Below are 16,129 nucleotides of genomic sequence, written 5' to 3' on the forward strand. Positions count from 1 at the left end.
TTTGCGGGCTACAAACTATCTCTGTCATGTATATCAATGGTTAGTAACATTTTCAAATGTTACTAACCACTGATAGCTTACAGGCCTTACCAGACTTTGCCTGGACCATGGTTTGCTGAAATCTGGCCTAAACTAGTTATTTATGCTTTCTCTTTCTCCTTGGCTTTGCCAGAGCTGCTGTCAGATGGGAAAAAGGACACTGAGCTTATAGAAGGCACTGGAAGTATGGATGGAGAAAAAAGGGCAGCTTTGAGGGAGGCCCTACAAGATTCACAGGGCCTGCAGGGACTAAGAGGATTCAAAGAAGGCTCCCAGTTTGTCTGGCTCCCAGGGAAATGCTGTGGCCACTCACTGACACAGAGAACACAACAGAAAACACCAGGTGGGAGAGGACTTCATCTGTGGACATGGTGAATTTCAGATGTGAGACATCCTGCGGAGTGGAAAGCTGATGTGTACTTGAAGGGAAATAATATAACAGGGGACTATCTCCACATACTTCTTTTCTCCTGGTCTGCAGCACACATCATACGGGGCATAAGTTATTAACGTGCAAATTAATGAGAAGAAACACTGTGATATACTGACCTATTTTATAAAATCAATTTCGAAATGTTATCTCTTCACTTATATAATTTTAATCTATACAGCTTATTAATAATGTGTCCTGATGAGTATCTTTTGCTCTATAAACTTTGCAGTGGTCTTAGATAACAAAAGCACTAATTTTTCAAATCAGTTCCTTAAATACAGGCATAGCTGTGTAATATTGAACTATTTTTCCTTAAGAAATTATAGTAGAAATTTACCTATTTATGAATTCTAGGTTATAATTCCTATTTAAACACATTTTTTTAAATGGCTTGCAAAAACTCCTGATCATTCTTCTAAAACCTCCTAGGGCAAAAAAAAAAAAAAAAATTCCAGAATCACATGAATATTGATTTAGATTTTCCAAACTCTTGATGTTAAATCAGAAATAACAGACTTAATATATAATATTTTATATATTTTATATATATATTTTATATATTTATATATATGTAAATAAATTCTGCTAAAGATTCTCTCATTTGATAGCATATCAACCACTGAATATTATTAAATTACGATTTTATACATATTACAAAACTATCTTCAACACAATTATCAATAAAGTATACTTTCTATTCATTAAATTACAGAACGATTCTCTCAAAGTCAATGTGATGCATATATGTTATACATTTGTACAAGAACCTGCCAAAAAAAAAAAAATCAAAATTTGAGAGTTTGCTACTGTACAGTCACATGAATTTATACTGAGATAAAGAATCAGGATAACACCACCAGGGAAAATTTCCAAAGCTCTAACTTCTCAACATTCTATCATCACCTGAAAGTCAATTTTCACCTTTTCCACTGGCTGAATTTGTTAGCTCAGATTTTGCTTTGGGGCTCACGTGTTCTTGCAGGATGGCAGTAGTAGATGGTAAGACTACTGACAACAGCACCTGCTATGAATCCACAAAGATAACAGTGAAGCAAATCAGAACATTACAGAATCTTTCACTGGAAAGACGTGAGGCCAGGCGGAAGGGCAAGGTATGCCTTGTTTCAATAGTGAAAATGTTCTAACTAATTTGATTCTTATTTAGATAATGCCCCCCCCCCCTTTTTTTAACTTCCTAGTTAAATGTATTTGCTCTTGAAGGGTGCTACTCTTTAGTCTGGAGGAAAAACAAGAAAAATGCTTGCAGTAAGTTTGCAACAGTATTCTCATTAGCCACAGTTTCTATCTTTAGGTCTCTTCTTTACTAGCTAGCTACCAAGAGCCTGGAAATGAAGGGCTCCAGGCAGATGGTATCAGGAACAACATAGAAAGACCAGTGTTCTCAATTGCTACATTTCCAGTAAGTGCTTCATTTCACACCAGGAAGCTAGGGAGCCTCCAGTTCTCCTCAACAGCACAAAAATAGGGATGCTCTTGATCAGATTTTCAGGTTCTTGCTGCTTGCTTGTGCTTTCTTGCTATGATAAAATGAAGAGGGGGGTGGGTGGCAGAGATACTTAGGTTGGGAAAATTAAGACAGTGAAGATAGTGCTCCTTTCACATTCTTACCTTCAAGCCTTACTTGAACTGACAAAACCAGAAGAAAAAAAATCAGTAGTAGGAGATATTCTGCACCCTTCCCCCCCCCCACAAAAAAAATTCCGGGCTGTCTCTGGCTATGAGGCCTTCAAGATAGGGCAATGAATGCCCCACAGTCTGTGTAACAGCCCTCCCAGGTAAAGTACTTTGATTCCATTTTGCAGATAAAGAAGTGGAGACCCAGAGGTGAAATAACCCAAGTTTCTGATAAAGCGACAATGCCAAGATCATGTAACCCAGGTCTCAAATCTTCTTCCATGACACACCACACACATGGGGGTGGTGGCCTATTTAAGGGGATTTCAGCAAACAAGGTTATGTAAGCTTCCGAAGTTATGCAAAGTGTGAAATAACCCTTAGATAGTTAAGATTGTTTCAGAAGTATCAGAAGCACAGGCAAAATAAAAAACTCACTGTTCAGATTTTTTTCTTTATCAGAAAGTTAAACGGAATTCTGATTCTCTGATTTCTAGCATGGAGAAAATTATTTAAAAGAAAAAAAAACACAAGAGGAGCCATTTGTCAGCTGGCTGAAAAAATACCTTCAAGGAAAGTAAACATCATGTATTAGGTCAATTGGCAACAATCTAATTTTTTTATAAGCTCAAACTTCAACAAAATATGGAAAGCACGTCAGTGAGGTAGATGTGCCTATTTGTGCTTAGCTTCTGGGTCAAATACCACCTATATCCCACAATAGTAGTCTTCATTTGAACTACTTTGTCCTATCAGCTTTCACTGTTAATAACCACCTAGTTCACACTAGATGTGCCCATTTCCCAAAAGCACCTATTTCTTGGACCTCAGATTCTGTAGATTGCTAGGTGTGAAAACTTCCTCTCCCACCCACATTACTTTAACCAAGATGAGGCCAAAAGGGGACAACAAATCTAAACATATACCAAAGCAGGAAATCAACTTATACAAGAAGACATGCCAATTTAAGAAATGTGCTGCAATCTCCGTTGGTTTACTTTTTATTTATTTATTTTTTTTACTTTACTTGGTAAAACTTTGAGACTATCTTTTCCTACAAGCACAACTTCCCATTGATATGTAACAGGAAATCAGCAGTGTTATGGGAGACAGAAACAGGTATTTGAGAAAGAAATAAGAGACAGCATGCCTAAGCCTTCTCAGCAATACACACCTGATTTTTCTCTGATGTACATCTAGAACATGGTAGACTATCCTCAAATCTATGGATGTTCCTCAGTGCTTTTGGCCACTCTATTCCACCAGTTGTCCTTCATCTTACAATATTTCATAACATTTCTTCAAAAAATATGTGCCACTTTGTAATGGAGTGGGGGAATTATTTTTACATTGAGAGGTTATTCACTTATTTCAAAGAATCAAACTTTGCTCACACCACTCACGTCTTTCTTGCTGTGACCTTCAGTCAGTGTGCGTTAACATGAAAACCAGTTCCATAATACAACTTTTCTGGGGGAGGGGCATTTCCCAGGATGATCATCTACCACCTTCACCAGATTGCCCCTGGCTAACCTTGGCTGAAATTCAAGTTCACCTCCTACACAAAAAATGTGCTAAAAATGAGGATGTTGAGATGAATGGACCGTACTGGCTGAAGGCAAATCCTAAAGGAGTCTCAAAAATATTCTGAACAAATGCAATAATACTAGAAAAAGCATAAACGATTCCAAGGTAAGATCTGCTCCTATTCCTCCTGTGGCAACCCCACAAGGTTCTACCTTTAAAGATGCTGCTGATTATGCCATGTTCTCAGTGCTTATTTCCAGCTCCAAATCTACTCTGCCCACATTTTCAGGTGTCTATTGGCAATTTCCAAGTCCCACCAGCACCACGATTTCAACTTAAAAATTTCAACAATTTAAATCTTCATTCTGCCATCCTGGTGGTTATGTTATCCTCCTTACCTAAAATAATCAACTTACATTTATACAGTACACAAAAGCAACACAATAAATATTTAAAGAAGGAAGGGAGAAGCGGTAGAAGGAATTGTTTTACAAACATCACCACACACAAGATATTATAAAGTAGTGGGGGGGGCTCAGAAAACTCAAAGCAATCTTGCAACATTACCCAGCAAATAACTGTAAAGTCAAACTCCAGCTGAATCTTCTGCCCTTATTTACCATTTTCTACCTCTTATTTTCTTATCAAAGTCCACCGATTTAAAATCAAACACTTGTTCCATCCCCAAGTTCTCTCTGAACCCAGCACCTGAAAGTGCTTTCTCCTCCTTTAAGCCCAAGATTTTGTGTACACCAATGCTATGGCTCTAACTGATTCTGGACTTAACACATCACATCACACCATCTGTGCAATCTTCTTCTCCTGATAGATCAGTAGTTGCCACGGACTGAATCTTTGTCCCCCTCCCCCACTCCACTTCATACTGAAGCTCTAAACCTTAATATGACTTTATTTGGAGAAGCAATTAAGTGTTAAAGGAGATCATATGGGTAGAGCCCTAATCTGACAGGTGGTCTTATAAGAAGAATCAGCAACCAAACTGGCCAGCACCTTGAGCTTGGACATTCCGGCCTCCAGAACTGGGAAAATAAATACCTGTTGTTTAAGCCACTCAGTCTATGGTATGCTGTTATGGCAGGCCAAAGAGACTAAGATAGATTTTGGTACCAGAAATTCTCAATTCTGGCTGCACCTAATAAGCACCTGAGAGGGCTTGATAAAATTATGATGTCTGGGCACCACCCAGACCAGTTAAATCAGAAATGCTGGGATAAACCCAGGCATTGGTATTTTTAAAAGCTCCTCAAATAATTCTAATATGTCGCTAAATCAAGGAATGCTGCATGAAACTTAAATTTAATGAGGTCTGAGACCATGTCTAATTTATCTCTTAATTCCCTTTAACTGCTGGCACATGGTAAATATACACTCAGTTTAATAAATGACCCATGATTAAGTGTTTCAATATTTGATAATTATAGATATTCATTCTGTTAACAGATATTAGGCATCTACTACGTATCAGTCACCATGCTAGGGCTTGTCTACACAATGATGAGTAAAGCAAGCTAGTTCCTTATTCTGTCGCATAAACATTTGAAACTCAGTATTTTTTTTAAAGATTTTATTTATTCATTTGAGACACAGAGAGAGAGAGAGAGAGAGAGAGAGCATGAGCAGGGGGAGAGGCAGAGGGAGAGGGAGAAGCAGGCCCCCCGCTGAGGCAGGAGCCCGATGTGGGGCTCCATCCCAGGACCCTGGGACCAGGACCTGAGCCTAAGGCAAGACGCCCAACCATCTGAGACACCCAGGTGCCCCACTGAAATTTAGTATTTTAATTCTTCATGCTTAATTAACATATCCTTTGATCTGTAAGAACAAAAACAAAAACAAAAAAACAAAAAATTCCCAGTAACAGTTCGTCAGCAAAAACACAATGCAGGATATTAAATACCATGCCTAAAAAAATTTTCCCCTCAATCTCTTTACTTAAAAATGTTAAAATACAATCGGGGCTGGTGGGGGAGAAGGTTAATTTGGGCATCAGTGTTCTTATTTGGGCAGTTTTGTTTGATCCACTTATATCAAGTAAAAGGTAGTATTTTTTGACAACTATAAACTTAGGGAATTCTACACATATGCTATTAACACCCTTATACAAAAATAAGGATATTCATCCAGCCAATGGAACATAAACTTCTGTGCTGAGTCAAGAATCCCTTGAGACCAACTGCAAGTATTTAAAAATCATAAAAGTTTAAGGCTTAAAGCAGCTCTCAGGGGCACCTGGGTGGCTCAGTCGTTAAGCGGCTGCCTCTGGCTTAGGTCATGATCCCGGGGTCTTGGGATCGAGCCCCAAGTTGGGCTCCCTGCTCTGCAGGGGGCCTGCTTCTCCCTCTCTCTGCTGCTCTCCCTCTCTGTCAAATAAATAAAATCTTTAAAAAAAAAAAAAAAAGCAGCTTTTACAGTTATCTGATAAACCTTACTCTCCCTACCCCTCATCCTCAAACCTGAGATTATGCCATTTAGAATTGGGCCTAAGGTTAATGGCAAAGTCTAAAACAAGAAGATATCATTACTAATTTCCCAATTCAATTGGGTGCTATTTCCATAACAGGACAGTGCTCTCCCCCCACCCTGGCCCCCCATTGGTGGGCAATCTCTTATCATCTAGATGTAATTAACCGGTTTATCTTCTCTAATCATCTAGTCTCTGATAAACTTAAAGAGGTGAAATCATATGAGAAATATTTACTGTTTACTACACAGGTAAATAATCTCATTCTCCACACAATGCTTTTCTTCCTCTCTCAAATCATTGGACACATACAGACAAATCACATCTGTAAGTTTCACTTTATTTCTCAAGGAAAAAAACTCTAGGTCTAGAATGAAAAACTCTATACCCAGGTTATATGACATATATGAGTTTTTAAAAATCTCAAATAATTTTAAAATTGTTTTTTGAAAGATTGTGGGGTGGTAACAATCAGGGAAAGCGTCCTATGCAAATGATTCTAAAGTGAGGTGTGAAAAATGAACGAGAATTAGATTTGGGGATGGGGAAGAGAGGGAAAATTCTAAAAAGAAAGAACAGCATGTCAAATGACCTAGAGAAAAAAAAAACAACGCACAGTTTGGCAGATGTTAGGTATATCTTAGGCCAATGTCATTACCACAACCCCATGATGTTCACACCTGGAGCCTGTACACACACCTGCGCGTATTTATATATTTGTGCAAGTAGCCCTTCCTATCTGACCTACCACTATCCAAACTCTCACTACCTGAACAAAGGTTCCTAGAAGCTTCAGATAAATGATTTTTAGGACAAAGCTGGAATTCCACCCACCCCCCACCCCCCCAGCAGAATGCAGAAGCATTCACCCCTGCAACCTTTTCAGGACTGCCCCTGGCCACGGTAGCACATTCTAGCTTTCCTTCCTGATGCCCCTCTCCCATCTCCTGCAGTGGGCAAGGACTGACAGAGGGCACAAAAGCCCAGTGCCCTTGCCTCCAAAGTGGGACAAGCCTGCACTTTGTGGTGCACCAGAGCTGATCAGGTTGAGACCAGCCTTCCCTGAAACCACATCCTTGCTCAGCTTCCTCCCCTTCCCTTTCCTGTTCCCCTCAGTCCCTCACAGGTTTTTCCCTAAGAGCATGCCATTCATAAACCTGCATGTGAAACATCCAATGGTCCTCAGACCTTGTTCTGTAATGTCATGCCCAAATAAAGGAACCAGGGTTTGTCAGAGGACGAATTCTATGGATGGGCCAGAACAGGTACAAGATGAACCAGAAACACCTTGTGTGAGAAAAAAAGGAAATGCTCCAAAAAAGGATGGGAACATATCACAAGGACCCAGAAGCTAGTTTGAAGGAACTCTCTCACTGGCTAAATCTGGGAAAATGTGAGCACCAAATTACATACAGTAACAAATTATAAACCAGTGGAAAGGTAGGAATTCATGAGTGCACATCTATAATAAATCTATAAATAAATAAACAAGAAACAAAATAGTCTCTGGCTTATATCGAAATGTCAACAACCATCTAATAAATGTGGAGAGAATGCTGGAGGCAGAAAATCGTCATTCTGCAACCATAGTAGGAAAGACTGAATCAGGCAAAAATCATCAATGGATACCACATCAAAGGGGAATTTTTTGATGAGGAATGGGTATTTGCCTAGTCTTAAATGGTCTTCCCACAGATTACTAATTAATGGCGAGAGGAAAAACAAAGAAATGGGACAAAGCCCTTGTGATCAAAATTAATATCACCTATGAGAAACAAACATTATGTGCCTCCAGATATGATACCAAGAGGAAGATACATCACCACTTAGGCAGTGTTCTGCTGAGAACAAATAACCCAGATCTGATGAAAAGTCAGATAAACAGAAAATGAAGGAAAGTTCTATTTGCCTAAAAATCTGCAGCATCTTCCCATTGTTCTCAGGATAAAATTCAAACTCCTTGACCTGGTTGACAAAACATTTCATGATTCATGATTCATAACTCCTATAACAAATATACTTCGAGTTTAGAAATATGTAAAATTTACAAGTTAAACAGATTTTTAGCTCTGAACTACAAATGTAATTTATGTCTAAGAGAATACTATAGAGCTATAGAAGAATAAAATCAAAATTTTTCTAATCAGCTATATAACCTTTTATATATTAATTACACAGTGCTCAGAAAAGTCTTCAAATCTGTTTAGATGTCTAACTTAAAAACCTCCAGTGAATTTAGTAAGTGCTACTACCCCCAAAGCTAATCTACCTACATGCCCACAGGAACCACTAAAAGAACCCCTATCATTCAAATACTCAGAGAACTGCCATGAGGCCACCCTCCCAAGACACACCTTCAACATCTACTCAAGGGATGTCGTGAAATTCCTGACTCCACTTTCCATCCCCTGAGCCCTCGCTGTCCCATCTTCCTCCCCTACTTAGATTTCTGGAAAACACCATTAGAGGGACACACACACTTGATTAAGGAAACCTCTCTGCTGCTAGCGCTCCATCACGCAAAAGTAGAGAACAAATCCACACTAATGGATGAGGAAATGGGAGCTAGCTACCCTGCTAAAAGAGGGAATGGTACAAGAAAAAAAAAAGGAAAAAGGGAATCTCTTTTGGTTATTACAGAAAGTAATCAAAATTATCAGGCCCAGGTTTCTGTAAGTTGTCTTCTGGGAATATAATCAGGTTGGAAAATTCTTTGGAGTCTGGAAATAGCAAAGGAATAACTGGGTGTTCTTTCAGTACAGCCCTGGGCTTGACTTTCCACTACCAGGCCCTTTTATAACTTGTTACAGGAGGCGGTTAATGTCTAGAACTTTGTTGAATAAAGACAGACATAATTTCTGACCAGTGGAAAAGATAACCCCAAAGATTACAGTATATGGTCCTGTTGTAAACTAACCATTTTTCTTTTATCTAAGCAAGTAATCTATGAAACTGTCTATGCATCTAGTTTCTCAAATGCTTTTGGACTGTTTTACATTTTACTGCTTCCCTAATTAATGAGTTGAAGAAAATCTTCAACACATGTTCATTTTGTATTTGCATGAGTAATAATTTTACCTTTTTGAAAATTCTACTTTAACAAGCACCACTTTTAAAACTGTTCCTATAGGTGATCATGTGTTATGCATTCAAAATACACAACCATTTAAATTTGCAATCACTTAAGTCTGACTAGATTCTTAAAATATACAATACTTGTAGAAGGGGTTCTAAATTGGCAAATATAAATTGGACTAGACTATGCTTAAGTTCTATTATACGAAAATGTGCTATACTGTATATTTCTGAACCATTATTATGCCATCAAAGGTCCCATTCATGGCTAAAAATGTAGGGATAATTTTCTCTGGAAATAGGAAGATTAGACTGATAAGAAAACAAAGCTGAAGAATAAGTCAATAAAAGTGGAAGAGTTCAGAACAGTGGTTCCTCCTCTACTCTATTTGCATATTAGAACTGTCTATGGACTATTTAAAATGTCAGAGGCTTAGTGAATTAAATCTGAATATCCGGGAGAACAACCCACATACGAGTAGTTTTTACAAATATTAATCTCTTTCCACAGCCACTTTTCTTGGGTGTTGTGGACTCCCTCCAGCTTTTCTCTCTGCATTCAAATAGTAGGAGAAAATAATGAACAAAATTACAGCTGAAAAATGTACAGAGTGCCCTTATTACCTCTACATTAACAAAAAGAAAAATAGTTTCAATAAAACTACATAGAAGAGTAAGTATATAACCTGCATTTCAATGCTGAGTTCAGAGTTTCTTGAGAAAAATGGACCCTACAAAGTTAGTTAGATCAAACTTGTACAAAGATCTTTAAAAATCTAACATAAACCAGTGAAGGCAACCTACTGAATGGGAGAAGATATTTGCAAATGACACATCTGATAAGGGTTTAGTATCCAAAGTATATAAAGAACTCATACAACTCAACACCAAAAAACCAAATAATCCAATTAAAAAAATAGGCAGAAGACATGAATAGACATTTTTCCAAAGACATCCAAATGGCCAACAGACACGTGAAAACATGCTCAACATCACTCATCATCAGGGAAATGCAAATCAAAACTACAATAAGACATCACCTCCTACCTGTCAAAATGGCTAAAATCAAAAACACATGCAACAAGTGTTGGAGAGGATGTGGAGAAAAAGGAACCCTCATGCACTGTTGGTGGGAATGCAAACTGGTGCAGCCACTGTGGAAAACAGTACAGAGATTCCTCCAAAACTTAAAAATAGAATTACCCTACAATCCAGCAATCACACTACGAGGTATTTACCCAAAAAATTCAAAAAACACTAATTCAAAGGGATACATGCACCCCTATGTTTCCAGCAGCATTATTTACAATAGCCAAATTATGGAAGCAGCCCAACTGTCCATCAATAGATGAATGGATAAAGAAGATGTGGTATATACATACAAAATGGAATATTACTCAATCATAAAAAAGAATGAAATCTTGCCATTTGGGACGACATGGATGGAGCTAGAGAGTATAATAGTAAGCAAAATAAGTCAGTCAGAGAAAGACAAATACCATATGATTTCACTCATGTGGAATTTAGGAAACAAAACAAGCAAAAAAGAAAAAAAAGAGAAACAGACAAATGAAGAAACAGACTCTTAACTACAGAGAACAAACATACGGTTACCAGAGGTAGGTGGAGGAATGGATGAAACAGGTGATAGGGATTAAAGAGTACACTTATCCTGATGAGCACTGAGTAATGCATAGAATTGCTGAATCACTATAGTGTACACCTGGAACTAATATAACACTGTGTCAACTATACTGGAATTAAAATTAAAAACTTAATAAAAGATTTTTAAAAATCTAACATAAACCAGTGGAAAAGAGACTTTGCTATATAAACCTCATCTGATGTAACTACTAGTATGGGCATATACCACTGTATAAAAAGCAAGAGAAATATCAAAATGTGAACCTATGCTTCAATTCAGGAACCAAACAAAAATGAAGTTAAAAAAACACAAAACTGGCTTTAATATTTTTATTCCGGAATTTAAACAGGTAAGAAAAATTTAAAACTTCCAACTTGCTGACTCCACTTTCTTCCTTCCCATTCAATCTTGCTTCCATCCCTGCTTTTATCAAGTTTCCAATGATCATACTGTTAGATTTGACCATCACCAGCCACCCAGTTGGTAAAAAACCTAATTATCCTTAATGCCTCCCTTTCCCTCACCACCTTTATTCAATGCAACAGCAGCTCAACTGCTCCTTCAAAACATCAACCGAATAAGCTTTATATTCTTTTCCAGCTTTTCTAATACCATTCCAGGCTAAGATACTAACATATTTGGCCTGGACTACTGCCACCATCTCTTAACCTGTCTCCCTGCTTCCACTCAGGACCCCTCCATAGTGCATGCTACCACCGCAGTCAGGGTAGTAAAGACATAATTTATATTATGTCACTGCCCTCTTTAGAAGCCTCCAAATGCCTTCTTATCAGAGCCTTCAAGGCCCTGCAGCATCAAGCTCCTGCCTACTTCCCCAACATCTTCCCTTACGGAACTCCACCACTCTGACCTTAATTCCAGGCAACTGTTTAAGCATTTGCTACTTCGGACTGCCTGGCGTACTTTTTCCCTACCTCTTCATATTGCTACTTCATCTTGTCCTTCAGATTTCCAATTCAAACAACACTTCCTCATGGAGCTCTTCACAGATCACTCGGAGGTAGTCCTCTCTTCACCACCTACTGTCATGTTTATCATAATCCGGCAAAATGTATATGGGGGCATAGGGGTGGGCTGTCTTCTTTCTTCTAACACTGTATGCTTGTGACATGTAACGGGCATGTATTTGTTTAATCAATAAATACTCCAACAGAGGCAGGGTCTGTAACACTGGCCTGGAAATGAATTATGGAGTTCTATTCCAGCCTTGACTCTACCAGCAATTAGCTGGGTAGCCTTGGGCATACCATAAGATTTGAGTGGGTTAAGAGTAACTCGACAGTAAAAAAGTAAATGGGGCACCTGGGTGGCTCAGTCAGTTGAGCTCCTGCCTTCAGCTCAGGTCATGATCCCAGGGTCCTGGGATCAAGCCCCACGTCCAGCTCCCTGCTCAGCTGGGAGCCTGCTTCTCTCTCTCCCCCTCTGCTGCTCCCCCTGCTTGTGCTCTCGGGCTGTCAAATAAATAAAATCTTTAAAAAAAAAAAAAGTGGAGACGGCAAGTATGATTTTTTTCTAAATTTTCTCGTGGATCTAAATTCAAGAATATAGACATTTGAAAGTCTTTGACCTCTCTCTGTGTCCGTTTCCTCATTTGTATGAGGCTGCTTTGAATATCCCTTTCAGCTCAAGATACTAGAACTATGGGGCATCTGGGTGGCTCAGTCGCTTGAGTTCCCAACTCTTGATCTCAGCTCAAGTCTGGATCTCAGGTTGTGAGTTCAAGCCCCACTCTGGGCTCCACTCTGGGTGTGGCGCTACTGTAATAGGCTTTAATCCACTTTCTAATTTTCCTTACCCACCCCTTATTTACACCCTGTGACCAAACCTCACACAGTGCACTTTACTGCCCATACATTTCCTCATCCTGCCGCCTCTTCTCCAACTCCAACCACTGGAAATTATCCTTTAAAGCCCAGATCAATTGTTAACTGCCTCATAAAGTCTAATCCAACCACCTGGCCCAATATTGGTATGATTATTAGGTGTTCCAGAAATTATTTTATGCTTTAGAGTAGTCCCTGATCCTCTCTCCACCTGTTCCCTAATCCGTAAGAGGGAGATAATACTACCTACCACACCACACACTATTGTTGGACAACTGAGAATACTTAGCTTGATAATAAAGCGTTCAATAAATAGTACTACTTGTTGGCTACCTACACTTTCCGTTCTCCTTGAGGGCCACCAAAGTGACTTTTCCATTTCTGAATCTCCAAAGGTTTGAAGCCATTACTACTCCTCCCAATGCTTCAAGTTTCCATATTCATAAAATGAAGGGAGTGGACTAGACCAATTACCATTCCCTTCAAAAATGAAGTTCCCTATATTTACATGAATACCCTATAAAGATACCTCAGGTGAGCTTCCGTAACATAAATAGCTTAAAGCAAGGACACGGCAGGTGAGCTTCTGTAAGGACGGGAATTCGAGGGAAACTGAAACTACCGCTGCAAATGCAAGTGGGGTGGAAACACTAAAGTTAAAAATAACGTTGATCAAAACCTTGGGGATCCTTTCTCAAGAAACGGACTCTTGCCACAATGATGGGTCTTTTGGATTACCGCTTTTAAGTTAGATTACAGATACTTAAAGGAATCAGTGCCCCAGAGGGGCGAAAAAGATGAAAAGACCAGTCGCGTTAAGAAGGAAATGTGTGTAAGCCACAAATGGACGAGAGCTTATACAGCAAAGCCAAGCCTTTCACCTAACCCGAACCCCAAGGAGCGGGAAGAAGACCGAAGACTGCAGGGAAGAAGTTGGGGCTGCCAGAAACCCTAAGGCGGCAGGCCGGCCGCGCGTGAGCGGACGTCTCCGAAAACGGTGCAACCTCAGCGCTCGGCCCCTTTCCCAGGCCGGCCCCCAACCGCACAGCCGCGGTTAGGGAGCCGACCCGTGACTCCTCAGCAACCCCCGCGTCCCGCCCCCGTACCTGCGGGGTCGAGCGCCATCTCGGCGGGCAGAGGAAAGCAGCTCCCGGCCGCTCCCGGACGGGGCGGGGGGAAGGGAGGGGAGGAGCCTGGGCTGGGCGGCACGTGCGGCCGCCCAGAGCTTCCCGCGGTAGGAAGAGGCGGTGGAGGAGGAGCGCAGTGCCCTCCGCAAAGCGCGGCAGGCCTCTTTCCTTCCTTCTTATTTCCCTACTCGCTACTTCCGCCGCCCATTGCGCCTGCGCTCTCCTGACCCCTCCCCGAAGCCTGTAACTGAAGGGGAACGGACATCTACCAGGGAATGACCGGGAAGGGGGTGTGACCTCGCGTGCCTTGGAGGCGGGACTGTTTCAGACGCGCGCAGCCTGGCTTGGGAAGAACCGTGAGCACCCGCTTGCAGACTCGGGTCTGCGGAGACCAGAGCCGAAGCTGTGGGCCTTTGGGAGTGCGCCTCACGTGGCGACTAGGTTCACGGCCAAGCCCCTCCCTCCACGTCCGGCTTTGGAGAACGGAATGAATCATCCTGTTCTTTTATTTTTTCTTCGTTAACGTTCATTCATTCATAAATGTCTATTTTATGCCTGTCAGGTTCCAGCCACGGGTTCTAAATACGAGGGGCAAATAATTGAATAAAAATAAGATCCCTATCCTACTGTAGTATCGTGTTGGCAGGAGAGTCAGATAAAAGCAACACGCTGTTAAATGTGATAAACTCCGCACATGCGAGATATGCACAGCTTGTTCTACTATAGAGGTGGTATAGTTTGTGCAGTATCATTATTTCTCCCACAAATCAGCAGCCTGTGGCTCCCCTGGAGGAGAAATAAAAAATTGGGCGCTAGCAAATATTATTCTTAGGGGCCTAAGGCACAGCCTGATTTGGGTGATGTTACAAATCCCGACTCTGTCAATTAAAGCTGTATGTTTTTTTGGTTTTTTTTTTTAAAGATTTTATTTATTTATTTGAGAGAGAGAATGAGAGAGAGCACATGAGAGGGGGGAGGGTCAGAGGGAGAAGCAGACTCCCTGCCGAGCAGGGAGCCCGATGCGGGACTCGATCCAGGAACTCCAGGATCATGACCTGAGCCGAAGGCAGTCGCTTAACCAACTGAGCCACCCAGGCGCCCAAAGCTGTATGTTTTTGAGAAAAATGAAGGAAGGTGATAGCTATGCTCCTGAAGAACCCCAACTGCCCTCTTCTCGTTAAAGGAAACTTTCTGGTGGCAGTTATGCTCATTTCCACTCACCAACCAGCCTTCAGAAATGCTTGCTTGTCACATCCACGTTTTGCTAGTTGGAGACTCCAAAGGGTGAAGTGCGGCCGGGACAGATGGGACAGATGTTAGAAAAACAAGGAGCAGCTGCTTCTTCCCTGGGAGGGATTTAGAGCTTTCAAAATGATCCCCTCCCCACCTACCTGCAGTCCCTCCTCCCCTGCTGCTGCTTCAGCCTGGTCAGTTGGCAGAAAAAGCAGCCGCAGTTGAGCAGGGCTGGGAAAGTGGGTCTCTGCTCAGCAGGTCTTCCGTTTAAGGGCCTATTTGGGCATAACGGCCCTTATTACAGCTGTAGGTTGAGATGCCAAGGTGAAGAATTAATGTTTCACTCAGCCAGGCAGGAAAGCAGGTCGGTTTTCTCGTGTGTTTTATAAATGCGTTTTGAAACATACCAGATTCATTCTGGTGCCCCTTTTCTTTTTCTGGAGGTGGAGTATTTCGTTTAGAAAATAAATCTTTTTAAGGAGATGAGATGGGGTATAAAAACACAAGCCAGACACTCACACTTAGGTAATTAAACTAAATCTTCCTATATGCAAAAGGGCATCACCTGGAGCTTTAGTCAGAGACCTAAGTACCTCTACCTGAATCCTGCATCACAACCTATTGGCTTTATGACTTGAATAAATTCCAACGTTTCTCTAGACTTTAGTTTCTAATTTGTAAAATCATTGTGAGGAATAAATGTGGTATCATTTAACACTGTTTCAGCCATTGAAAAACCACTTCTACAGTTTTTGCCATAACTAAGTATCACTTGAACCGTTATTAAGATTTTTAATCTAAATCAACTCAAAGAAAAACTTACATGGGCACTATCCACATTAACCTTACCCTACGCAATAATATCTGTAAAATCGAGGGTTTTGTGTGTCCCATAAAATGGACTGCTGGACATACCACACTATGAGAAGCACTAGTAGCACCTCAGTACCTGGTACATAACCGTGTACCCCTCTCCTGTCTCATGCTAAATAAGATCATTTGGGGGCACAGTCTTTATAATATACCTGAGAAAGATAAGTTATTTATTAAAAGTTAAATCATAGAAATGTAATTGGTACTTCAAAACAGAAG

General features: G+C 40.6%; 1 protein-coding gene across 1 annotated transcript in view; it reads right to left on the reverse strand.

The window, feature by feature from the left end:
• CMC1 (C-X9-C motif containing 1) overlaps positions 1 to 13,985 on the reverse strand; it is an 84,794-nt gene extending 70,809 nt beyond the window's left edge. Inside the window, exon 1 of the mRNA XM_006741645.3 lies at positions 13,784 to 13,985. Coding sequence (XP_006741708.1) covers positions 13,784 to 13,802 — 19 coding nt within the window. The 5' untranslated portion in view covers positions 13,803 to 13,985. The remainder of the gene's footprint in view (positions 1 to 13,783) is intronic.
• Between the last annotated feature and the right edge of the window lie 2,144 nt (positions 13,986 to 16,129).

The sequence above is a fragment of the Leptonychotes weddellii genome, chromosome 1 (genome assembly GCF_054177405.1).
Source record: "Leptonychotes weddellii isolate Sample4059 chromosome 1, ASM5417740v2, whole genome shotgun sequence".
Lineage (NCBI taxonomy): Eukaryota > Metazoa > Chordata > Mammalia > Carnivora > Phocidae > Leptonychotes > Leptonychotes weddellii.